This window comes from Lepidochelys kempii, chromosome 8 (assembly GCF_965140265.1).
Source record: "Lepidochelys kempii isolate rLepKem1 chromosome 8, rLepKem1.hap2, whole genome shotgun sequence".
NCBI lineage: Eukaryota > Metazoa > Chordata > Testudines > Cheloniidae > Lepidochelys > Lepidochelys kempii.
In genome coordinates, this window is record NC_133263.1 from 29,249,710 (window position 1) to 29,277,454 (window position 27,745).

The 27,745-nt window shown below is 42.2% G+C and overlaps 1 protein-coding gene across 1 annotated transcript in view; it reads left to right on the plus strand.

Annotated features, from left to right (window-relative positions):
* WWC1 (WW and C2 domain containing 1) overlaps nt 1-27,745 on the plus strand; it is a 138,023-nt gene that overhangs the window by 66,292 nt on the left and 43,986 nt on the right. Inside the window, exons 3-8 of the mRNA XM_073355938.1 lie at nt 10,077-10,280; nt 14,020-14,096; nt 15,077-15,156; nt 18,284-18,413; nt 18,896-19,024; nt 21,441-21,514. Coding sequence (XP_073212039.1) covers nt 10,077-10,280; nt 14,020-14,096; nt 15,077-15,156; nt 18,284-18,413; nt 18,896-19,024; nt 21,441-21,514 — 694 coding nt within the window. The remainder of the gene's footprint in view (nt 1-10,076; nt 10,281-14,019; nt 14,097-15,076; nt 15,157-18,283; nt 18,414-18,895; nt 19,025-21,440; nt 21,515-27,745) is intronic.

Consider the following 27,745-nt stretch of genomic DNA (forward strand, 5'->3'; position numbering starts at 1 on the left):
GGGAATGTTCCAGAAAAATCAGGAACCTTCTGGAGATAATTAAGACAGGCTGATTGGAACACCTGCAGCCAATCAAGAAGCTGCTAGAATCAACTAAGGAAGGCTAATCAGGGCACCTGGGTTTTAAAAAGGAGCTTACTTCAGTTTGTGGTGTGTGTGTGAGGAGCTGGGAGTGAGAACGCAGACTGTTGGAGGACTGAGGTGTACAAGCATTATCAGACACCAGGAAGAAGGTCCTAGGGTGAAGATAAAGAAGGTGTTGGGAGGAGGCCATGGGGAAGTAGCCCAGGGAGTTGCAGCTGTTGCACAGCTGTTCCAGGAGGCACTCTACACAGCTGCATTCCACAGGGCCCTGGGCTGGAACCCGGAGTAGAGGGCGGGTCCGGGTTCCCCCCAAATCCTCCCAACTCCTTGTCAGACACAGAAGGAGTCGACCTGGACTGTGAATTCAGAAAAACGGCCAAGCTGAGGGCTGCTGTTAAGCTCCAAGGCGAGCAAATCCGCCAATAAGCGCAAGACCCACCAAGGTAGAGCAGGAACTTTGTCACACTGGATACATATTACAAAGGCTGCTGAAATGAAATGTCATTGTAAGTGTGTTTTTGAGTTGTATTAGAATCAGCCCCCTGAAAGGCACAGCTCTTGCAAAGAAATAAGAATAATTAGATTTGGCCCCCCCAAAATGAAATCACTTTACTCTAGCATATATAGAGAAAAGTAGGCCTTGCTTTGTGGAATAGACTAACTTGCTTTGACTCATTCAGATTGTCACAGCTAACAGATGCTCAGAGAAATACTTTGGACAGGGATATTAGAGGCAGAGGTATTGAAGGCAATTCTGTCATTAAACTGCAAGAGGAGTTGCTGTGTTAATCTTCCCAGCAGGATTCTAGAAGGAATACAAATCAGCTTTGTCTAGCTATTTCTTACCACTGACTCTTAAGAGAAGAACTCATCAGAGAAACTCTTCGGACAGGGAAAACTCCAAAAAATGTTCCCACTGACCATCCAATCTTGCTAACTGCATGGTCTTTAAGACACTATAAAGAAATGTATATAGTGTCTTAGTATGGTGGCCATTTTTATTCAGTGCAGAGAAGGCATTCAGTGAAGTTGGTTGGAAATACTTGTTCTGCTTGCTCCATAAACCTGAAGTAGACAATACTTTTCTGTAGCTGCATTGGGCTCCTGATACTTCAGTCTGATTCACATTGGCATATCCTCATTGAACTCAGTGCAGCTCTGCTCATGCAAATCTAATTGACGGATTGAGGCCTGAATGACCACTGTTACTCTTAAAAGCTTTGGTTTCTCATGGATGGCAAACCCCACAGATACTTGGCACCAGACAGTTTAAAGAATATTGCAGGCATATTGGTGGCATCTTCTTACTCAGAACTAGAACTGGCTTGAAACTTTATCAACAAATTTTGATTGGGGGGAGGGGAGAAAAATCACTACCCCCATTTTCCAAACCAGCTCTATTCATAACCATAATAGATCAAACCATAGTCAGCTTTCTGTGGCTGATCAACAGACACATCTTGTGTTGGTTGCTTACAGAATCATTTGGAGAAGAGACCAAAGTGATACCCGCTCCCCAGGGACTATTTCATTTTGTTCTGTAGGGGAAGGAATTTTCAGTATGGTAGCAGGTTTAAAAATTTCAGTCTAATTATAAGCAGTACACCCAAGGACAGAGCTAAATTAAATCCAATGCCAGCAACCAGTCAGATGAAATGAGCTGAGAACACTTCTAACCTACTATCTGAGATAAAGTAAACATAATTCAATTGAATTGCATACCCAGAATATTATATATCTATCGTATATTATTAATGAACTTCCCAAATTCGTACTTCTCAGACTGCAGTACAACTTTTTTTCAGAGCTTCATTTGAGATAAGCCAAAATTCTCTTGCCAAACAGTGATGCTAACAAAGTGAGCCTTTATTCCTCAAACACGAAACCATTACAACAAGCTCTGAACTGAGTGATAGACACAAGCGAAAAACAACAAATTACAGAATAATCTGTGCTTGTATAATCTCTTCATCTGATATTCTCAAGGCACCTTCTCACATCAACTGGGATGAATCGAGCCCTGTGCCTGAATTTTATTGATCATAGAATCATAGAATATCAGGGTTGGAAGGGACCCCAGAAGGTCATCTAGTCCAACCCCCTGCTCAAAGCAGGACCAATTCCCAGTTAAATCATCCCAGCCAGGGCTTTGTCAAGCCTGACCTTAAAAACCTCTAAGGAAGGAGATTCTACCACCTCCCTAGGTAACGCATTCCAGTGTTTCACCACCCTCTTAGTGAAAAAGTTTTTCCTAATATCCAATCTAAACCTCCCCCACTGCAACTTGAGACCATTACTCCTCGTTCTGTCATCTGCTACCATTGAGAACAGTCTAGAGCCATCCTCTTTGGAACCCCCTTTCAGGTAGTTGAAAGCAACTATCAAATCCCCCCTCATTCTTCTCTTCTGCAGGCTAAACAATCCCAGCTCCCTCAGCCTCTCCTCATAACTCATGTGTTCCAGTCCCCTAATCATTTTTGTTGCCCTTCGCTGGACTCTCTCCAATTTATCCACATCCTTCTTGAAGTGTGGGGCCCAAAACTAGACACAGTACTCCAGATGAGGCCTCACCAATGTCGAATAGAGGGGAACGATCACGTCCCTCGATCTGCTCGCTATGCCCCTACTTATACATCCCAAAATGCCATTGGCCTTCTTGGCAACAAGGGCACACTGCTGACTCATATCCAGCTTCTCGTCCACTGTCACCCCTAGGTCCTTTTCCGCAGAACTGCTGCCTAGCCATTCGGTCCCTAGTCTGTAGCTGTGCATTGGGTTCTTCCGTCCTAAGTGCAGGACCCTGCACTTATCCTTATTGAACCTCATCAGATTTCTTTTGGCCCAATCCTCCAATTTGTCTAGGTCCTTCTGTATCCTATCCCTCCCCTCCAGCGTATCTACCACTCCTCCCAGTTTAGTATCATCCGCAAATTTGCTGAGAGTGCAATCCACACCATCCTCCAGATCATTTATGAAGATATTGAACAAAACCGGCCCCAGGACCGACCCTTGGGGTACTCCACTTGATACCGGCTGCCAACTAGACATGGAGCCATTGATCACTACCCGTTGAGCCCGACAATCTAGCCAGCTTTCCACCCACCTTATAGTGCATTCATCCAGCCCATACTTCCTTAACTTGCTGACAAGAATACTGTGGGAGACGGTGTCAAAAGCTTTGCTAAAGTCAAGAAACAATACATCCACTGCTTTCCCTTCATCCACAGAACCAGTAATCTCATCATAAAAGGCGATTAGATTAGTCAGGCATGACCTTCCCTTGGTGAATCCATGCTGGCTGTTCCTGATCACTTTCCTCTCATGCAAGTGCTTCAGGATTGATTCTTTGAGGACCTGCTCCATGATTTTTCCAGGGACTGAGGTGAGGCTGACTGGCCTGTAGTTCCCAGGATCCTCCTTCTTCCCTTTTTTAAAGATTGGCACTACATTAGCCTTTTTCCAGTCATCCGGGACTTCCCCGGTTCGCCACGAGTTTTCAAAGATAATGGCCAATGGCTCTGCAATCACAGCCGCCAATTCCTTCAGCACTCTCGGATGCAACTCGTCCGGCCCCATGGACTTGTGCACGTCCAGCTTTTCTAAATAGTCCCTAACCACCTCTATCTCCTCAGAGGGCTGGCCATCTCTTCCCCATTTTGTGATGCCCAGCGCAGCAGTCTGGGAGCTGACCTTGTTAGTGAAAACAGAGGCAAAAAAAGCATTGAGTACATTAGCTTTTTCCACATCCTCTGTCACTAGGTTGCCTCCCTCATTCAGTAAGGGGCCCACACATTCCTTGGCTTTCTTCTTGTTGCCAACATACCTGAAGAAACCCTTCTTGTTACTCTTGACATCTCTGGCTAGCTGCAGCTCCAGGTGCGATTTGGCCCTCCTGATATCATTCCTATATGCCCGAGCAATATTTTTATACTCTTCCCTGGTCATATGTCCAACCTTCCACTTCTTGTAAGCTTCTTTTTTATGTTTAAGATCCGCTAGGATTTCACCATTAAGCCAAGCTGGTTGCCTGCCATATTTACTATTCTTGCGACTCATTGGGATGGTTTGTCCCTGTAACCTCAACAGGGATTCCTTGAAATACAGCCAGCTCTCCTGGACTCCTTTCCCCTTCAAGTTAGTCCCCCAGGGGATCCTGGCCATCCGTTCCCTGAGGGAGTCGAAGTCTGCTTTCCTGAAGTCCAGGGTCCGTATCCTGCTGCTTACCTTTCTTCCCTGCGTCAGGATCCTGAACTCAACCAACTCATGGTCACTGCCTCCCAGATTCCCATCCACTTTTGCTTCCCCCACTAATTCTACCCGGTTTGTGAGCAGCAGGTGAAGAAAAGCGCCCCCCCTAGTTGGCTCCTCTAGCACTTGCGCCAGGAAATTGTCCCCTACGCTTTCCAAAAACTTTCTGGATTGTCTATGCACCGCTGTATTGCTCTCCCAGCAGATATCAGGAAAATTAAAGTCACCCATGAGAATCAGGGCATGCGATCTAGTAGCTTCCGTGAGCTGCCGGAAGAAAGCCTCATCTACCTCATCCCCCTGGTCCGGTGGTCTATAGCAGACTCCCACCACTACATCACTCTTGTTGCACACACTTCTAAACTTAGTCCAGAGACACTCAGGTTTTTCTGCAGTTTCGTACCGGAGCTCTGAGCAGTCATACTGCTCCCTTACATACAGTGCTACTCCCCCACCTTTTCTGCCCTGCCTGTCCTTCCTGAACAGTTTATAACCATCCATGACAGTACTCCAGTCATGTGAGTTATCCCACCAAGTCTCTGTTATTCCGATCACGTCATAGTTCCTTGACATCACCAGGACCTCCAGTTCTCCCTGCTTGTTTCCAAGTCTTTGTGCATTTGTATATAAGCACTTGAGATAACCTGTTGATCGCCCCTCATTCCCAGTATGAGGCAGGAGCCCTCCCCTCACAGACATTCCTGCCTGTGCTTCCTCCCGGTATCCCGCTTTCCCACTTACCTCAGGGCTTTGGTCTCCTTCCCCCGGTGAACCTAGTTTAAAGCCCTCCTCACTAGGTTAGCCAGCCTGCTGGCTAAGATGCTCTTCCCTCTCTTCGTAAGATGGAGCCCATCTCTGCCCAGCTCCTTCATGGAACACCATCCCATGGTCAAAGAAACCAAAGCCTTCTCTCCGACACCACCTGCGTAGCCATTCGTTGACTTCCACGATTCGACGCTCCCTACCTAGGCCTTTTCCTTCCACGGGGAGGATGGACGAGAACACCACTTGCGCCTCCAACTCCTTTATCCTTCTTCCTAGAGCCACATAATCCGCAGTGATCCGCTCAAGGTCATTCTTGGCAGTATCATTGGTGCCCACGTGGAGAAGCAGGAAGGGGTAGCGATCCGAGGGCTTGATGAGTCTCGGCAGTCTCTCCGTCACATCGCGAATCTTAGCCCCCGGCAAGCAGCAGACTTCTCGGTTTTCCCGGTCAGGGCGGCAGATAGATGACTCAGTCCCCCGGAGGAGAGAGTCCCCGACCACCACCACCCGCCTTCTCCTCTTGGGAGTGGTGGTCGTGGAACTCCCAACCTCAGGACATAGCATCTCATGCCTTCCAACCAGCGGAGTCTCCTTCTGCTTTCTCGCCCCAGACATATCATCTGGTCCACTCTCTGCAACGATACCTGATTCATGATTGCATATTTTGTAATTGGTGCTCAATTTGTGCTGCAACTGGGGGAATGTAGCTTGATGCTTTGATTACTAATTGTGATGAATTAAATGCTCTGATGCAAGAGAGAACAGACTGTGGTCTCCCTATACAATTGCATAGTTGATCTTCTGTATTAGTCTCCTGCCAAGTATCACTTACCTGAATGAGTCACATTTGCCCTTGCTGTGTGTCTTATGTCAGCTGAAGTGTTCTCCTTTCAGCCCATCCTCCAATGACCAGATGCTGTCAGGGCTTCCTCCCTTTTCCCTTTTGCAGGTACCCTCACCCCTGCCAGGCTTCTTAGTGCAGCACATTGATGCAGGAAGTGGGGAAGAATAGATGGCCAGCACAGCTGCTGTTTGGTCCTGAGCATTCACAGGTCCCAGCATGGCAGAGACAAGAGGGTTTAAAAAAATGCAGGGATAGAAGACTGAGAAGTAGGGAGTGTGAAACTCCACTACAGCAATAACGGGGAGGACAAGGTAGTGGACTAGAGACCATGGTGAGGGGAAAGGTGAGTATATGTGAGCAGAAAACTAGAGGGCAAGGTGGTTTTGTGGCCAATGCACAGGATTGCACATCAGAACTCCTGGGTTTTCAGTCTCCAGCTTTCCTTGGTCACACAGCAAGTTAATAGCAAAGTCACATTGCCCGTGCCTCAGTTTACTAATCTGCAAAAAGGGGATAGAACACTGATCTACTTCCTGGGTAGGTGAAATCACCTTGCAATCCTTGGCAGTATTAACACTACTCATGAGAAAGCAAACTTTTTAGTTCATCCTCACTTCACATGCTCACATCTGCAAAGGTCACTTGAACTAAGAACTGCATTGAAAAATGCGATATAGATATGCTAAAGAGGGCTGGGGAAGAACCCAACTGTTTTTTAAACAGGACCAAGGGAATACCTGTCAGCTGTCACATTTTAAAAAGATTTTTTGCCAATTTTTTAGAAGTTCATAATGTGTTTCATGAAACTTTGAACAAACATAATTTGGGTGTTTGAAAAATCAGCTGCTTTCTCTCAAATTCACACTTCTGAATTGTGGTGGTATCTCAGTTCTGCAAGTGCAAAATGGGGGTATTACGTTTAGTACAAGTAGTCTCTGAAAATATACAGGGAGAGGTTGTAGCTATGGGTAGGTAAATTATCCCCAACTTACGGACTTGGAGTCCAAGATTCTAAGGTTAAATAGTATTCCTCAGAGGTATTCTGATTTAATGTATTAAGCATGCAATTAGGAATCAGGAGCCTGTGGTTTCTAATTCTGGTTCCAATGCTGACCTACTACATGATCTTGGGCAAGTCACATGCATGGGAAGTTTCATACAGCTTCCTTGGGGTGTTCTGCTGAAGATTTGACCCTTCTGGCTTTGGACACAAAGCAAAGTGAATTTTCCAAATAGGAAGAGCTGAGTGATTCACTGAGAATCAGAGTGGTTTTGGATTGCTAAAATTTAGCTGGGAGCACTGCCACTGGGATTTTCAAATTCTTGTTGCTTGTCTGATGCTGTGCATTCCAGACACTGCTCCTCTCTCTGTCCCTACTCTAAGGTTACCCGGAACACTTCAGCAGCTTTCATGTCCTGCTGGAACAGCGTATGGCCTCACCCACACCTTGAGTGGATGACAGACCTCGGATAGCGGAAACTAGCCACCGGTTTTAGAAGTGATTTTAAAACAGCTTTTCAGACCCACAGCAGCTCACATCTTGCCTACACTAATGGTAGCAATATTAAACTTTTGTGGGAAAAGGCTGTGTCTAAACTAGACTGCTGCATCTCTTGGGATTTTGGTTTGTATTGTTTTTGTAACCTGTATGTTCAGGCTGTGCCGGTTATTGCATTACTTTCACCTCTTTAAAGTGCCATGTGTGTGCTGCATGTCTCTAGCTACACATGCACAGCAAGCACTTATTTGAAAACACATTACTGGAGGGATATTCTGTGTTAGGAGGCTTTCCCCCAGCATAATTGTGTCCCCCTTGTAGAGTAATGCCAACAGCTTTGAGGCCTTGGTTAAACTGCTGTAAGTATATCTAGGGTTTTCATCAAAATGGGTGTGCTTCTCTTGATCCTGTATCTTCCAACTATGAAGATAATATTCTGGCTGACTTTAGACCTCTTCTGAGCTTCAGCTCTGGCAGTTTCTTCTAAATATTTAAAGAAACTCTTAAAATATGCAGATTAGTGTCCCACAGATGGTTTCAACCAGGCCCTCTTTATTAATTATTCAATACATAGTAACTAGACAGCCTCATTCAAGCATTGTCAGTTCAGGCATCCTAGAGCATTTAAAGTTAGCTGAATAATGGCAACTCCTGTTTTTGCATTTCAAATTGGCAATGGCACATACAGTAGAGCTGAGAGAAAAATGAGAAATTTTGAAACACTCGCTCACACCACGAAAATGAAATAATAGAATTAAAATATAAGTTGTATTAAGAGTGGCAACTTAAGTGACCGTTATGTGACTTTTCTTCATAGAAGGCTGTGAATTCATTGTATCGGAATAATGGAGCCCACAGAGTCCATTAAACTGTCCAGAATAGCGACAGTTCCATTATGTAAAAATTATTTTCCTTATAACAGTTCTCCCCCTTGCTCCTTTGTCTTAAAATGAGTAGAATGATATTGCTGTACATCCTTTAAATGGGGAAAATAGAAGTTTAGTCCTGTCTCAAGGCACTAATGACACAACGTAATTGGGCCATGTCTATAGTATAGGCGCGACTGCTACAATGCCATGGTATAGATGTAGACTACAGATATGGAAGGTTTTTTCCCATTGTTGTAGGAACTACACTTCCTTGAACAGTGGTAGCTAGGTTCCATTGACCTAGCTGCCTCTACATCAGTCGTTCCCAAACTTTAACAACCTGTGAATGCCTTTCACTAAAATGTCTTGTGAACCCCCTCCTAAAAATGAATATTTCCAGGGATTTTCTCCTTTACCGGAGTATAAATTATAAAAGCACTGATCTTGGAAATATAAAATTTGTTTTTATGACATACTTATTACACACTATTTATTATTAATTATTAATCATTATAGTATTTTTATTACATTATGAAAATGGCAACACTCTTCCAAGATCTTACTTTTGTAGATCTCACTTGTATCACTTTGAATTAGCCTGTTAGAAGACAAGGCTCCTATGTTTCATCAAGGAGTATCAGACATGAAACAGCATGAAGGTATTTAAGAAAACAGCTCAAAGAGTTCCTCCCACGCAAGCATTCAGGTCTTGAACAGTCCAGGCAAACAACGCATGTTACAATAAAGCTTAAACTTGTTCTTCATAATAATTTTTAAAACAATACTAGCTTCCTATTTAATTTTAAAAACAGCAAAAAATATCCACCTCCCTTTTCATTTCTTACAAGGAGTCTTGAAGTTTATCACACTGAGGAGATTTAGATGTGCTTGGTTTGATCGGCTTAGCTCTTGGAAGTCCTGGGGCTCCAGGCTGCTGGCCCCATGCTATCCCTAGGGACAGCTCTGTCCACCATTAGGGAATTTTTTCCTGAGAATCCCCTGTAACATTTTGCAAACCCCAGTTTGGGAGCCACCGCTCTACATTGAAGACTAAGTTGGCGTAGCTACAGTGCTCAGGGTGTGGATTTTTGACACCCCTAAAAGTTTGTAGCGAAGTTGAACTGTGTTTGAAGTGTGGACCAGGCTTTAAAGGGATGCACTTGGCTACATTAAATGACTTAATTATCCTGTATTTGTAATATTTTTTTAGAATCTGATTAAAATATTGATTTCCTCCCTGCTGCCTCACTACAGACTTAGTCCTTCTTCACTGCCAAACATTTTATTTTGCAGTCTTTGTTGCTGTGACTATAGGGAAGTCACATGGATAATGTTGTATCTGTAACAATGTTTTCCTTGGTTTGTGAAGTGGCATATATAAATTACATATTTAGAACAGATCATGGCCCCCCAGTAGAGAACATCCGTGAAAAGTCTCAAGCCCTCAATATTTTATCTAAAAAAAAATATTAATAAGAATAGAAATTGTTCCACAATAGCTTTTTGCATAACTAGAATCTGTTGCTGAAACTAGCACTTATTATTTTACCATTTACCATTTTTATACAGTAATTCAACCAATTTCACTTTAGATCTGCAGATTGCTAGACACTTAGCAGACAAAAAAGATTTGGAAGTTTCATTCTAAATACTGACATAAGTGAGGGGAGGTGATGCTAGGCACACTTTTTCTCTTGGTGTCTTTGTTTTCTCTTGAGTGATATTATCCTGTCCATCTTTTGAGTAAGGACTTTTATCTCTGCTAAGAATCCACACAGATAGAGGACCCTCGTGTGCAATGGCGGTGGGAGCAGGAACTTATGCTGAAGGACTATCTGATACTGGCCCAAGAGGCAATCGCTGCTCAGAAAGAGATCTACCAGGTGAAACAGCAGAGACTTGAATTGGCCCAGCAGGAATACAGGCAGCTACATGACGTTTGGGAACACAAACTGGGCTCTCAGATCAGCTGTAAGTATTAAACTGTCTAGCAAGTGGGAAACAGCATCATGATACAACCAGGAAAACAATTTGTAACTTGTTTTTGTAACTGGTTTTGGAGTAAAGTTAACTCTTTGTAGCTGCTCCTGATAGGACAGACCTTTAACATCAAGGGCCGAGTCTTACCTATTCTCTCTGGCTTATCTGTCTTCAAACTAAATCAGGCTGAAGAGGAGAGACACCAGTATCTCAGGTGGGCAAATGATCAGTTTGGGGATTAGCAAACTGTAAGGTAATTAAGTGTAATTAATGCTAGATCCCCAGCTGTGCCAGGCAGTGTGTGGTGGGAGGGTAAAGGGACATGGTCAGATGTGCCTATCTGCCACCTCTGTGCTCCTCTGAAACCTGGGGCTGTCAAGGAATGGTTTGGTGCTCACATTCATAGCAATTCCCTGAATGCTGTGTAATTATACTTGTCAAGCAAATCCATCCACATGCACTCCTTACAATGGGGCTGGATGAGCAGTAGTGTAGAGCTAGCTGTTTCTCTTCCACACCACCCAAAGATTCTCCATGTGATGTTTCAAGTTAGGCAAAATCAAGGACTGCTTCTGAAACTCTGGCCTTGGAACAATTGTCAATAGCTAGTAATGATTCAAATGTTCATCTTATTTCACAGATACGTCAACTGTATGATGACTGGAGTGTTATCTCCTGCTTTGTAGCTGAGCAGTCAATTTTATGAAGATTGCCTGTCCTCATTTTCTATATAAGTGGTCTTCCAGCCACCTCTTCCTGTCCACTCACACTGCCTATTTTCTCTTTTCCTTTCATCCCACTTCCTACTGTTCTCTGGGTCTGTCTGTGTGAGTGCTGGGCCTGACTGCACCTCTTCCTCTGCTGGATGCTGACTTAGTCTAACCTCAGCAAGTTGCCACACTATATTTATTTTCTGAAATAACATGTATGGATGGCAAAATAATTTTAGTATATTGTGTAAGTTTTCATGTAAAATGTTATACATTAGCACAGTGTTGGAAATATTCAGGTAGCACACACCTACTTCTCTGGGCTTTGACATTCCAAACCACTCATGTTTATGTCATCAGAACACACTGATTTCCCTTTCTATCCAGATATGTCTGTAGTACCGTCTATGCATTTAAGAATATAATTGCTATACCAGATCAGACTAGTGGCCACTTAATTCACTATTCTGTCTGAAAGGGGTCTGTACCAGCTGCTTCAGAAGAATATGCATTGAACCCCCCGCAAAAGGCAAAGTTTCTTCCTAACCCAATCAGTTAGAGGCTGGCTAATGCCCTGAAAAAGAGATGATTTGTATCCCTTCCAAAACATTGGTTTTTTTTTAATCCTTATTACTGTAAACTTTAGATCAATGGTGGGCAACCTGTGGCCCACGGGATGCATATGGCCTGTCAGGGTAATCCACTGGCAGGCTGCCAGACAGTTTGTTTACATTTGCATGGTTGCCCACAGCTCCCATGTCCCTGCAGCCCGCGCCACTTCCCGCAGCTCCCATTGGCCGGGAACGGTGAACTGCGGCCACTGGGAGCTGCGAGCGGCCATGCAAATGTAAACAAACTGTCTGGCAACCCACCAGAGGATTAGCCTAACATAGCTGCATGCTCTAGATGTTCTCATTATCCACATAAATGACCAAACCTTTTAAAATCCTGCTGAGAAATTTTCCTCAATTATATCTTGTGTCAATGAGTTCTACAGGCTAATTCTGGATTACATTAAAAGTTGTATAAGTAATTTTAATTTTGCTGCCTTTCAGTTTCATTGAAATGTTCATCTCTACTAGGAGGATTGTCAAGGTTCCTTCCCCACTCTGAACTCTAGGGTACGGATGTGGGGACCTGCATGAAAGACCCCCTAAGCTTATTCTTACCAGCTTAGGTTAAAAACTTTCCCAAGGTACAAACTTTGCCTTGTCCTTGAACAGTATGCTGCCACCACCAAGTGTTTTAAACAAAGAACAAGGAAAGAGACCACTTGGAGATGTCTTCCCCCAAAATATCCCCCCAAGCCCTACACCCTCTTTCCTGGGGAAGGCTTGATAATAATCCTCACCAATTGGTACAGGTGAACACAGACCCAAACCCTTGGATCTTAAGAACAATGAAAAATCAATCAGGTTCTTAAAAGAAGAATTTTAATTAAAGAAAAGGTAAAAGAATCACCTCTGTAAAATCAGGATGGTAAATACCTTACAGGGTAATCAGATTCAAAACATAGAGAATCCCTCTAGGCAAAACCTTAAGTTACAAAAAGACACAAAAACAGGAATATACATTCCATCCAGCACAGCTTATTTTATCAGCCATTAAACAAAAGAAAATCTAACGCATTTTCTAGCTAGATTACTTACTAACTTAACAGGAGTTGTAAGGCTGAATTCTTGATCTGTTCCCGGCAAAAGCATCACACAGACAGACAGAACCCTTTGTTCCCCACCCCCAGATTTGAAAGTATCTTGTCCCCTCATTGGTCATTTTGGGTCAGGTGCCAGCGAGGTTATCTTAGCTTCTTAACCCTTTACAGGTGAAAGGGTTTTGCCTCTGGCCAGGAGGGATTTTATAGCACTGTATACAGAAAGGTGGTTACCCTTCCCTTTATATTTATGATGATAAATAGAAGTGCTCAATCTAACTTTGCTATGCCACTATTCCAGCTTGTATGCCATTATGTCCCCTGTCTCATCTCTAAAGTAAACAGCCCCAGACATTTTGGTCTCTTCCTGAAGCTTTTCCCTTTCTCTGAATCCCATTCGCTTCTGTTGTATATTACTCAGGACTCTGTGAACTATAAACTGTATGCTCACGCTGGAGGGTTCTGATAGCATCCTGCTAATGTTTCTGAAAAGAAAACTACAGTTTCGTACTACAGGGCATAAATGGATCATTGCAGAGATCAAAAAGCAGTTTCCTTGTCGCTAGCCACCCCTTAAAATAGCTCCCAGTTGTGCAGTGCTGTGCCTTCTGAAGCAGAAGGGTTTTGTCCACTGATGAAGACAGGATGCTGCACTTTATGGAACATTGGTCTAATCCCCAGCGGCACATCCTATGGTCTGCCACGTCCTCAGGCCCTTCAGAAGGCTGTAATGCATTCTTCAGTTTTCTTGTTATGTTGTGTATTTGATGGATTAGTTTACAAGAAAACCCTACTTTAAAATTGAAATCCTACGTACAATCTCCCCTCGCTGCCTCCGGGGTGTGGTGTGGGTATTTTGTTTTTGTTAATGGATTTGATATTGCAGGAGACCAAGCAACTGGGCATGGACCTAGTGTTCAGGCACTGGGCCAAGTAGAAGGGAGGGATTTTGATTGCTGGGAACTGGTCCCAGATCAGGACTTACAGATGGAGCATGTTCTGCATCTCCAACTTTCTTTGGCATGCATTCCCAGTGTGATTATTTGACCATGCTGCTGGGTGCTGTCACACTGGAAGAAAAGATGCAGAACTAGCATAGGGAGGAGCAGAGGGTCTTGAGGTGGGGGAGAGCTGCGAGAGGTCTTGTTTTGCTCAGAGTGTGGGGAGAGAGTTGGAGCATGAAGTGAAGCAGAGAAGATGAAAATAAATTGGTCTCCTCAGGAAAGAGCATTAGGACTCAGAGAATAAATATTGACTCTTCAGGTTGTGTGTAAAGTATTGGAGTCCTCCTTTCAGATTTGTGTGTTGTGTTGTAAAGCTCACGTTACCATAAAATAGAATTCTTAATTCAATATTCTCTTCATTCCAGTGCACTCTGGCTCATCGTCTAGTTCTAAATATGACCCGGAGATTCTTAAAGCTGAAATTGCTACTACAAAATCCAGGGTAAGAAGTACAAATGGACCTTTGCTTTCCATTAATGATCTTAAGAAGCTTCAAAACCTCATGATAAATATAATATAATATAATATAATATAAATATTAAAGGAGATGCCAAGGCAGCTGAGTGAGCTAATGTTGCTGCCCTTAATCTAGAATATAAATGATCAGAAATTCTCTGAAGTCAGTGTCCCAAAGTTAAACTATAACACATTTTTCTTGAAGGCTTTGAGCTTGCCTGAAAGCTGATAGAGGATATTATGAGGTATTTAACTAGGTGGTGACTTTGTACTGCAATTTCAAATACCTAGGAATGGTCTCCAGACACTGGTAGCTATTTTGTGTTCAGTTCAGTGCAGATTTTTAGAGTGCTGTCCCTTCTCATGGAGACTTTACTTCTGGTCATTTTGGTTCCCAATCTAAAGTAGGTGAGTCAGGCTTCTATGGAGGAGCATAATAGAGAAAACTACAGGGTCCATGTGTTTACAATTTGCATTATCTTCCCACTGTGTTAGCTGTACAATGAAATCTCTTAATTGGGACAGCCCAGTAGGTGGCTTATATTATTGCAATTAAGCAGCTGTCTTATTATTTAACCATGTTTAAAAAGTCTGTAAAGACATTAAACATTATTGAATAAAAATGACATTCATTGGATTCCATATTTGTCTCCTTTTAATCTTTATATGTCAACTTGTGTATTTAATAGTTAAGAATTTCACATCTCTTGCTCCTAACTTGATGCTACATAACTTCTAGGAACGGGATGAATATATCTCCACTAAAGGGTGATTTTATAATACTGTCCAGATGAAGTAGTAGTTATGGCTATTCACTGTTGTTGTGCTAAATTGATATTCTAGGAGATTCAGCCTGAAATGCCCATCCTGATTAAGCGTGTTCTGATTGTGTGGATAATACCGTGCCTTTAATCTTAATGGATGTATCAGTCTGAAAATGTAACACTGCTCTTCCAATTACTACAGGTTAATAAATTGAAGAGAGAGGTAGCTCATATGAGGCAGGAACTGCAGTACAAAGAGCATGGCTTCCAGACACTAAAGAAGTAAGTTTAATGCACAATCTTATATTCTGGTGAAAAGTTCTTTCCCTCCTCTCTTCTCCTCTCTCCCTACTGACCCCCTTCTCCCCCCAGTTTCTTTAGCTGCTTGAATAATTCAAGCCTTTTCTGTGCCTGTGTGTGCTCCTAGGGTGTGAACATCTGGGCACACAACTGACAGACTCGAAAAGCAGCACACATAGCACATAGTAGAATCTGCCACTTGCACACCGTAAGTGCTAGTGTAGCAAATGTGAGCAAGTACAAACTGACTTAACTCCAAAACGCACTTCCAACAATGTCATGAGGCCACATTATGTCATCATTTAAATTACAGTACTGCTCACTGCATCTAGTACTGCTTAACACTGATGTCATGGTAGGGCCCAGGGTCTTGATTCAAGGGTCATTGTCTTTAGGGGCATTGAGGAAAAGCTGGACAAAGACAAGGACCCTGATGCTTACCAGTGTAGGAATAACAGTTGGCATTTCTTAAGTAATGAGGCATATAGTGTAGGTGGTTAATTTTTACCACTTACAAATTCATGGATGTGCCAGCTCCTCTCAGTAGAATTCCCTTGGGAGGAGGGAAAGACCAGCTGTCAAGTTGTTCAGCCTACTTCTGTTGAAGAGAATACACCACTTCACCATGACGTCTGTGCTCAGTTTAATATGCAGAACATGTCGAAACTGGTTTCCCTACAAATTTTTAGGAAGTCTTTCCTCTGTAATTTACAAACCAGTTGCTTAGCAGCTACTAGATTGGTTTCAGATATATGTCACATCTCTGAGGAGTATTTATTTATATTACCAGACATCCTAGAAACCCTACGGATGGGCCAGGACCCTGATGTGCTAGGTGCTGCACAAACATAGAACAAAAATGACTTTTTCACAGCTTCTGTCAGTTGCTCCTTAAATCTAAGCCCTCCAATCTCTTTCTCCTGCTGTGATGAATTGAAGGAGAAAATAAAATTATCCTGTTTACTGAAGGAAGATTTCCAATGTGGAAGCAGGGAAAATGTGCAGTGATTCACTTTGCCTGTCATTAACCAAGAGGATTTGTTTAATGACACTTTGAAGGAAGGAATATATTAACTTCATGGAGTTTGATTTCTATTTTCTGGCAGTGAATAGAAAGACTCCTAGGTTTGTCACACTCCATTGTTTTCAGGGGAAGGCAGATAAAAATCAAGATAAAAATCTGTGCTAGGGCACCACTATGAAGGAAGAAGAAAAGGAATTCCTGTTGCATGGATTTGTCTGCCTTTTGCAGATGTCAAAGACCTCTGGGGATAACTCTCAGATCTCAGTCCTTGCTTATACTTGCATATACTTTGTTGCACTAGCATCTACTAGTATAAGTGGTATATTCTAACAATGTGTTTGGATGATGAGATTTGTGTAGGCAAATTCCATTTTCCATGCTTGCACCCGGGTGCTAGTATGCCAAAAGTGCCAGGACTAGCAGAAACCATGCTGAAGCCCTTCCGAAACCCAGGCCCTGTATCATCAGGAAACCTAAAATGGATGATTAGCTTTCGATGGGTTGTGGAATCTGTAATTGTCACTTTAGGCAGAGTGGTGGAGTGTGTACTAGTTGTGTCTTGAAGATCTCTGTGTACAATATTTGTGTCTATTAATGCCTAAGTGGTACTTACATCTTAACCTGTTTTAAAATGTTGGAGTACATCAATCAATCCTGTACAAATATATTAAGCATAACTCACTGTATGGTAGTTCTGTGCAGATGCCCCCACAACCTCCCTGCAGGCTGCAGATCTCTGCCTGTTGCTGTTTGAAGCAGTAACAACAGCCATACCTCTAGGCAAATACTTCCTCTTACTCTCCCCCTCTCTGTGGTGGTCCTGCTTAGTCCTTGGAAGTACAAAGCTCTTATACTAGAATCGAGAAGAGAGTACTGTGAGGGGGGTTCGTATGTTTTAATTTTGTACTCACTCTGAGGTGACACTAGCCTCACTTTGCTGCTAAAATATGTCCGATACTCTGATTTTGGAGCACTGAGCTGACACTTTAGCTTGCAATTTTCAGATTTATTGGCATTTTTCAGGAATACCATAGTCCTTGGGTTATACAAGTTTACTTACATGTTTTTGTCATGTACATTGTAAAATCCACTGTTTCATATTCTACTAACATAAGTGATATAGAAAATAACAGGAGCTCCTTCATCCTGAAGATATCAAAATGGCAACATGCCCAGTACCTGGAGACTAATTAACGGCATATTCTATAACACTCATGCCAAAAGTGTCTCCCTTGTACCATTCTCAATACACATTTAGACTGATCCTGCCATTGTCCAGGTGGAGAAATCCTTGTGATGTTCTACAGTTTTGAGGGGATCTTGCCAAGACATCTGAAAATACCAGACCTGAATATTCATCTTAACTTTTCAGCTGGTCCAGGTGCTTTCTGGAACATGACTTTTGGGCCCTCTAATTCTGAAAATGCTTATTACATTGTGAATGGGACAATTGAGTATAGTGAGCATTGCAAACAGTGTTTGCAGTGTCAAGCTGTAAGTTATCACAGAGACATGAGAGACATGTTCAATAAGTTTGTTCTGTTGACATTTACAAACACATGAAGGAAGACAAGTAAAAGCATCTATGGTCCAAATTCTCCTCTTGTTAGATGGGCATCAGTTTGGAGTAATTCCACCGGAATTTGACTCCCAACATATGATGTTGGCAATAGTAGGAATTTTATTTCACTGCACTTGTTTCTCATTGCAGGCATGTCAAAAACCAAAGGGATGGCATTAAAGTAACCCCTCTTAGTTAGCTTCAGAATAGTGGAATTCTCAAGGTTAATGTAAGTGCATATCATGAGGTTAATGTAACTGCATATATTCAAAAGCGGAAAAGAACTATGATCATTCACTAACTATGTTGTATCCCTCTTATGGGTGAGGACAGCCCATGATTAAGAGTGTTTACATGCTAGGAAGTGGACACAGAAAGTTGCATGTGTTTTAGCATTTGAAATGCATTCATGTAAAATTTCTTTAATAAACTTGAACTACGGCGTCACGTGCCTAAATTATTTTGGGCATATCTTGAGTGTTTTAAGTCTCTTTCCTCTTTTTATTTTGTAACTTTTCATGCAGAATTGATATGAAAATGTCTGATACTCAAGGTGGATACAAACTTGATGAAGCACAAGCCATATTAAGTGAAATGAAAGCTATCAAGAAAGCAATCACTTCAGGAGAGAAGGAAAAACAAGATCTCATTCAGGTACTGAAATAATTTTAAAAAATGAGCCATTGATGGAAAGGACAAGGCATTGCCTTGAAACACTCTTGCAAAGTTGATATGATGTAACTGGAAATGTTCACAATATCTAGGGCAGACTAAATCTTTTATTTCAAAGAATATAATTATTAGTTCAGGAGTTAATATAAAATGACCCAACGTCACGTTTGGAGTGGAGCTGTCATCCTTTTGGTTTTATTTACTGATCACAAACTCAAAGATGGTATGATGTGACATTGGCTTCAATTAAAGCACTTTATCATCCCCAGATCTCTAAAATGAGAGCAAGAACATCAAAGAAAAGCTTGCTGTGAGATGCATGTTCCGAGTAAGGAACTATTTATCAAAGAAAGGTCACTGTGATTTTTACTCAAGCTTAAATATCTCATTTAATGTAATGATGTTGTGCAGCTGGTGATATTTTTTCTGGCAAGAAAATAGATGACTTTGAATTCTTGTTTTAGAGCTTAGCCAGGTTAAAGGATGGCTTCATGACTGACAGAGGATCACAGTCAGACCTGTGGGATAGCAATGCATCCTTATTACCTCCACAGTATCTGGATGTTAGCTCCCAAACAGATGTTTCAGGAAATGTGAGTAACACGTGACACGAACACATGCAAAAATTATTTCTCTGCACTGGATCAATGTTGTCATATTGCAAGTCTTCAGGGTAGAGCAATTAACTATTAATTGATGGGCCTTCAGAGTTTCAACATCAGTGTGGTTTTCACTGAAGTTTCATTTGACCTGTTGTCATAAGTCGAACGGCAATTCCATTCAAAATGGAGGAGGTGGTAGTGGTGGTGGTACCTGCCCATTTTATAACTTTTAGCCCAGCGGTTAGAGCACTTGGGGAAGTGGGAGACTCAGGTTCAATTCCCCCCTGTCTGCCAGCAGGTGAAAGATGATTTGAGCAGGGGTCTCCCACTTCCCAGGTGGGGACCCTAACCATGGGACTACAGAGATTTCTCTCTCTCTCTTTTCCCCTCCCGCCCCTCCCCACCTAATAGTCATTGGGCCTGAGTGTGGGAGAGTGACTCCTATAATTCAGTGATTAGTGCACCCACCTAGCAGGTGGGAGACCCTGGGTCTGGTCCCCCTGCTCCAATCACTCTTTCATTATTCTGCCACAGTGGCAGTAGGAGAGACTGATGGATCCCCCCATCAGAATATCACAGAGCTCAGGAGTTAGAGTATCTTCCTGAGAGGATTTGAACTGGGCTTTCCCACCTTCCTCCCCTGCTGTACCTGGGTCTTCCATGTCCCACAGGAGTGCTTTAATCACTGGGCTAAAAGTTATAAGGTGGGTGGCAGCAGCAGCTCCTCCTTCTCTGGTCAGTTCATGTGCAGCAAGAAGCAGCTAAAGTGTTTAAACCCTGTGACTCAAGGAAGTGGGTTCCAATTTGTGGATCTCAAGCAGAGATAAGCACCTCCCTACAGCCTAGACTTAGGCGCCTATATCTGTGAGCAGGGCGGGACTTAACATATACCCTTCTGGTTGGCATCTCCCATTGACTAGCTTTGGGGGGCTCCCTGCCTGGCATGCTGGCGTTTGTGGATCACATTCTAAGGCCTCTATCTCTCCCCATGCATTGTATAGGCACCTAACTCGGCTTTGGGGATTCCAGCGTTATTCCTGTGATTTTTTTTTCTAGGCACCTAAAAGTTAGACACTATGATGCTCAGTGTTGCAAAGCCTAAGTCTCTTTGTGGATCCCACCCTTCCCCCCCCCCCCAAATATTTCTTCCTTGAGGCATGGAATATTCTGTTAACCCTTCAGTTATAAGACAAGCATTATGACAGAGGGAATGTTTTGAGGCTACCTATGGACTTAGCTTTGAGGAAGATTACAAACTTGCAGGGCTAGGTCATTCATGAAGTTAGTTTCTACTAGCCGGGGATTTGAATTGTAAATGAGTAATGTTACCAATTTTTTAAAATTTCAACTCTTTGTTACAATTTGTTACAATGCAACCCTGTCTAGAGGACAGTCGCAGGCTTATGCACCCTTTAAAAATGTAAGTGGCACTTAAGTGGTGCATAACCCTTGTGCTGGCCCTCTCCACAAGAGTGTACTTTACCCTTGGATCCTATTATTGTAAATGGGAATTATGGAATAGGTGCAAATCCTTAAAATTAATGATTCTTTGGAGTGAATTCTTCCTATGTCTGTTGATTAACATCCTTAATTTTCAAAGATATATAGAAGCCCTCTAATGCACACATCTTGACTTTTGCACATAAAAAAGGTGGCTTCTTGCTACTTCTTAATAAGATTTAATAGCAAGTTGATGAGTATGGTCTTGTATTAAAATTATAAAATGTGTGGTGTCTTATAGTGCCATAAACGTTCATGGTGCTTTACAAACATTGGGCTCTGATCTGGCAATCGGATCAGCGTAAGCAAACTGGTGTCACCTTTGACTGGGGCTCTGCACAGGTGCAGCGGGGACAACCCATGTGGATCAGATGGCAGGTTTGGTATCATTGTGACCAATCCTGCAACTTCTCACTTGAGTGAATAGTCCTTACTACTGTAGTTCTATTTTTGTAAGGCATCTATCAGCCCAGTCCTAATAGCCATTATGTTCCTTGCCCTAAAGATTTTTCAATCTAAATAAGACAGACCAACACAACGCATATTGTAAAATTTCAGAAGAGGGAGATAATAAAAATTACCTTGCAAAAAGTCCTCCGCTGTAGTTTTAAATGCAAAGGGGGGAAATCTGGGCCCCAACTGTAGATGTGAATTAGTCAGATTCTGCTGTACTCTATAACTGGAGAGCAAGATAACTCTTGCATCTGATATCCGTTTTTAAACACCTGAAGCACATAATCATAAAAAATCAATCAAAAGAAACAATTTTCAGTCTGATCACCTCTTGAATCTATGAATTTAATTCAATTGACAAGTTAGCAGCATTACAATTTCAATATACAATATAGAATGTCTCAAGGCACAATAGCTGTTTATTAATTCACTGGTATTATACTTTATTTCCTAGTTTATCACAAGCACTAATAATCAGTTGGCTGAGAAGGTCAGATTACGCCTCCGGTATGAAGAAGCAAAGAGAAGGTAGTTGGTGTTTTGTCTGTTGTTGCTTACCACGGGGACTGTACAGTTCAAAATGTAAACAGATATCTGTGACTGAGGGGAAAACCCATTAAGAGCACAATTAGAACGTCAGTGGGGATGGTGGGGCATTCTCTGAAACTCTGAAAGATCTTTTGTGCTCAGGGGCCAGCATGCAGCAACTGTTTCTTTGAAAGACTCCAGCTTTTAATGACAATAAAGACTGTATGGAATTGCAAATGCAAATCAGATGTTAGGATAGCATCTTAATAATTAACCAGAATGCTCAGCAGAGTAAATACAAACTTTTAAATAATCACAATACAGAAGATAAACACAGATTCTACCCTTCTCCGTACTTAACTTATAAAATAGCTGTATCAAAAAAATGAAATTTAAAATATTAAGAATAAATTGATTCACTTAGGCTATAAAGAAAATTAATTTCACATAAGTCTTTTCTTGACCAGGTAAATAAAGCAATTGTCTGTATAACTGAAACATCATTGCTACATCACCAATATTCAAATTGTTGAGCTCGTGAGGCAAAAGGCTTCTGCATCAAAGCTGGGGAAAGTCATTATAGTTCTCAAAGGACAAAAGTAACAAAATAGTAAGTAATGTAGCAAGTCTTCAACTTTGGGTGGACCTGGATGGCATAAACTGTTGTGCCTCTGAATGCCTCTAGGCCTCCCCTCCTAATGAGCCAACTGTGTTTGAAAACAGAGTTATGAAGTCCCCTTTTTAGCTTAGTATTCAAAACTTCCAAATATTTCTCAGATCTATGGATGACTTTTAAATCAGAGCTTGGGAGACACATGGGTTGCATTAACACCTGATTATTTACAAACATCTTCTGTTCTAAACTTAATGAAAATTCTTAAAGTCCTGACCAAACCTAGTTTCTGAAACCCCCAAGAATGCAGACATTGGACTTGCAAAAGTCTTGAAAATTTTGAAGTTTTAGACTTAAGCTGTTCCTCCAGACATGACCTTGGAAGCCAATGTAAATTCAAATTCTGAAATTGCAACTAATAATTAACATAGAGGCATTGTGCTTTGGTAGATATAGAGCATTCACCTACCTCTGCCCTACATAAAGCAGCTGGGGCATAGCTGAGGAGATGACGTATTTGCCTCAAAAATGTATTTGGCATTTCTCTAATGATCTTTCCATCCCCAAATTTCCACTATAGAAATTTAATGAGATAATATAATTCAATAATATAATTTCTTAGCACAAACGTTAGCTGTGAACAGTCTGAGAGATTGTGCAATTAAATAATCCCCATGCACACTAGAAAAACAAAGAATTGTTTGCATGGACCATAATGTATGTAAAGCATACCTGAATGTAAAGCATATAAACAGATCAGAAAAGCACTTACCCTGTTTGATATAGTGGTCATCAATTATCCATTTATGGAACTTTGGTTTATATCCAAAAGTAAATACTTTAGTTTTCAGCTAATCTATAGTTGTGTATTCCTGCTGACACAAAATGCTAAAATCCCATAATGGACATTTCAGACTCAAAGGCATTTGGGACAACAAAACCATACCTGCCTATAGCAGGACACTGGTCAATTCAGAATTTTAGGGGCAAAATACTGCTTCCCCTCAAGTAGGCCCAGTACCATTTAATATAAAAATTAAAAAGAAAGGGGGACAACAAACTATGATACACGCCCTTTATAATAGACATAGGATCTGTTAGATTGTCCTTCCATCCTATCCTAACCCTGGCTATTGTTTGGCCAAGAAGGGCTCTCAAAAGATAGTTAACCTGAGATGTTACCAAGCCCTTGCAAGTTTCTTCCTAAAATGGCTTCTGTCAACAGACTTAAAAGCAAATTTCAAATCAGTGAAGGCCATATAAAATATTCCCCCATTGGGAGAAACAGTATTTGTAGATCAAATGTGAGAACACACAATAATTAACTATATCTGAGAAGCTGTGTTTCCTAAAGTTGGCTAGTTCTCTGCAAAAAGGTTACAGCTCTCAGCCTTAACAGGTATCTAGAATAGATTTTGAAGACCACATCTAAAAGGCTGATTGGATGATAATTCCCAGGTTCATTTCTACCCCTCTTATCATAAGTGGGACAATAATAACAGTAGACCAACTAGCAGGGAAGTCCCTGTATTATTGGAACCAACTTTCAAAATCTATTTAAAATTACAGAAAGTTTGCAACCCCAGGTATTTCTTACCTTCTTGATAGATTGGCAAAGTGGAATTAAAAGACAGGCCCCTTATGCTGAGCCTGTAGGAAGAATCAGAATTTCTCTGTCCCCAGGACCCAGTGGAGCATTACTCTCTCAAAAGAACCAAGTAAGCTACTGGGTACTTTTCCATATGTGAGTCAGGGATTCAAGCACTATGTAGAGAGACTCATTGTAAAAAGGAGAGTCCCAGTGGGAAGAGTAAATATTCAGGGCTTAATAAAACAGATTTATCTGGAAAGATAAAACTGAAGGCCTGGAAATAGGGGTTACTTGATGTTAACTTAGTTATAACATTTAATTTAATGGAAACACAAAGGGCCAGACTACTTGTAGGTCTCCTGCTAACATTCTTAACATCCCTTTCTGAAAAGATTCAAGGGCCTGGTGATAGTCTCATCCTTAGCTGGGCTTCTCGAAGGAAAGGTCAATGCAAAGTGACTTGTGCCAGCCTAATTTTGTAATGCAGAGCAGGCCTAAGGGTATGTCTACAGTATGGGGACTACAGTGGCATGGTGATGGTGCCATAGCTCTGCTAGCATATCCCCATAGTGTAGACCAGCATATATCATGGAAGGGGTTTTCCCATCACTGTAGGAATATCACTTCCCCATGTAATGGTAGTTAGGTTGATGGAAGAATGTTTCTGTCACCTTGCTGTATGTACACTGGGAGTTAGGTCGGCATGGCGACGTTGCTCGGGTGTGGAATTTTCAGACCCTGAGCAACTTAGCTATGTTCACCTGAATTTAAAGTGTTGACCAAGTCTTAATCCTAGACAAATTGGAGGATTGGGCCAAAAGAAATCTGATGAGGTTCAATAAGGATAAGTGCAGGGTCCTGCACTTAGGACGGAAGAACCCAATGCACAGCTACAGACTAGGGACCGAATGGCTAGGCAGCAGTTCTGCGGAAAAGGACCTAGGGGTGACAGTGGACGAGAAGCTGGATATGAGTCAGCAGTGTGCCCTTGTTGCCAAGAAGGCCAATGGCATTTTGGGATGTATAAGTAGGGGCATAGCGAGCAGATCGAGGGACGTGATCGTTCCCCTCTATTCGACATTGGTGAGGCCTCATCTGGAGTACTGTGTCCAGTTTTGGGCCCCACACTTCAAGAAGGATGTGGATAAATTGGAGAGAGTCCAGCGAAGGGCAACAAAAATGATTAGGGGACTGGAACACATGAGTTATGAGGAGAGGCTGAGGGAGCTGGGATTGTTTAGCCTGCAGAAGAGAAGAATGAGGGGGGATTTGATAGTTGCTTTCAACTACCTGAAAGGGGGTTCCAAAGAGGATGGCTCTAGACTGTTCTCAATGGTAGCAGATGACAGAACGAGGAGTAATGGTCTCAAGTTGCAGTGGGGGAGGTTTAGATTGGATATTAGGAAAAACTTTTTCACTAAGAGGGTGGTGAAACACTGGAATGCGTTACCTAGGGAGGTGGTAGAATCTCCTTCCTTAGAGGTTTTTAAGGTCAGGCTTGACAAAGCCCTGGCTGGGATGATTTAACTGGGAATTGGTCCTGCTTTGAGCAGGGGGTTGGACTAGATGACCTTCTGGGGTCCCTTCCAACCCTGATATTCTATGATTCTATGATTCTAATCAAATTGGGATAAACAAGGTTGGAATTGGACAGCAGATACCAGCTATTGTGACTGAGTCCTTGACCAAGACTTGTCTTAAATGGATATTTTAATGGCTTAATGACATATTTGACACCATTGCTGCAGCAGTTGGAGCATTACAAAAGTTTAAGTATGTTCTTGCGAGCACACTTAAGAGCACCCTTCCTAAAGAGCTGCCTCCATTTTGGTGGGTGCAATTTGCATCAGCAATTGAAGTGCAGAAGCAGGTCTGACTACTTGAATTTCTAATCAATTTTGGGTGTGTAACATGGACAGACCTTGGTCGCCAGTGTGTGGGATCGAACCTGATATCTATGGAGCTTAGTGCATGAGCAAAAAGCCAACTGGCTCTTAGCGAAGGCTGTAGAGTAGACTCATTTTATCTCTCTCTCTAAGTGGTCACGATGCCACTAGATGGGACACAACACCACACCCAGAAGGTGTGTGGGTTACAGGTACACACAGGTATAGAAGTGTACATGCATTGATTTGTTCCTGCAAGTAGGGAGCCACTTGTTTGGGGGAATAAAGGAGTCAGATTGCATATTGGGATAGTAAACAAACAATCTAGAACAGTAGCTCTCAAACTAGGGCCACCACTTGTTCAGGGAAAGCCCCTGGCGGGCTAGGCTGGTTTGTGTACCTGCCGTGTCAGCAGATTCGGCTGATTATAGCTCCCACTGGCCACCGTTCGCAGCTCCAGGCCAATGGGGTCTGCAGGAAGGGTGGCCAGCAAATCCCTCAGCCTGTGCTGCTTCCCACAGCCCCCATTGGCCTGAAGCGGCAAACCGCGGCCAGTAGGAGCCGCTATCTGCTGAACCTGCGGACACAGCAGGTAAACAAATCGGCCCGGCCCACCAGGGGCTTTCCCTGAACAAGCAGCAGCCCTAGTTTGAGAACCACTGATCTAGAATGACTGTTCTATTTAAAGATAGTACAGTTAAAAATAAAACTAAGCATCCTTTCCTCCACTTCCTTCAGCCTCAGAGGTGATAGGCACTCAGAATGGCTATGTGCCTGGCACCTCAGAACCTACTATAGCTGATTTCTTTGTAATGCAAATCTGGACTTGTGCATGAATGGTTTAAATACTCAGTCTGTGAATGCTGAAGGGCTGGAGTTTTCAGCTAAATGCCAAGTCGTTTGCAAAGCATTTATTCCATAACGATGAAAGAATTTTTTTAGACTTTAAAAGTGGGTTTATTTTTTTAATCGAAAAAGCAAAGAATGGTTTCTTGCAAAGCAGGGGCAAATTCAGGGTTAGTTTTAAAACAAGTGTAAGAATGTGTTCAGAGCATTGAGAGCAAATTCCATTGAAAAGCCATATCCATGCAAATGTATGCCAAGAGTGATCAGATTAATACGAAGCAATCCTCTTATAAAAATTCATATTCCTTCAAAATGCACTGAGGAATTCTTGGATTATAAATTAATGCCACTGTGAATTCTTCATTGGAGCACACTGTTGCACTTAATCAGGCAGTCAGAAACAAAATAGCTCTAAGAAGGCCTAAAAATATTCAGGATGAATTTCTAATAAACATAGAATTTAAATTAATTAAGAAGAAGCAACCCTGCCATGGGAACTGGCTCTGCAATAAGAATGGGCCCCCGCAAATGTGGCTTCTTTGCAGCAAAGTGACAGAAAAAGCATTAACATCCATTCTAGGGTAATAAGAACAAGTTAGGTAGGCTTAGTCCTGGCCAGGTTGCCTCCCTTTCATAGAGTCCTATGGACTTTTGGTCCTCCTGTGCTTTGGAGCTGGAGGGCTGAAGTTGAATCCTGAGAGCCTTTGACAACCATAAAAAGAACAGGAGTACTTGTGGCACCTTAGAGACTAACAAATTTATTTGAGCATAAGCTTTCGTGGGCTATAGTGGCTTTGGCAACATCCATTTTTTCATGTTTTCTGTGTGTATATATCTATCTTCCTACTGTATTTTCCACTGCATGCATCTGATGAAGTGGGCTGTAGCCCAGGAAAGCTTATGCTCAAATAAATTGGTTAGTCTCTAAGGTGCCACAAATACTCCTCGTTCATTTTGCTGATACAGACTAACACGGCTACCACTATGAAATTTGACAACCATGTAACAGTGGCTTCCCCCTTTTCTGTGATCCTGCTAACTCTGACAAGCCAATCAGGGTTTGGATTTAGTTTGTACCCGAGAGTGTATTTAGACTAAGATTTTTAATTCCAGTTAGTTGGCTGCCCATTTACCTGAGTTAATAAATACAATTGTACATGCTCAGCCTAGCATAAACCTCAAACACTTGTGTTCTGGAACAATGTAGTATGTCCAGAGTACAGAAGAATTGGCAAACTCAGATTGGCAACCAATTGACTTCAGTTTAACTCCAGTCTTATCACACCCTGAATGAG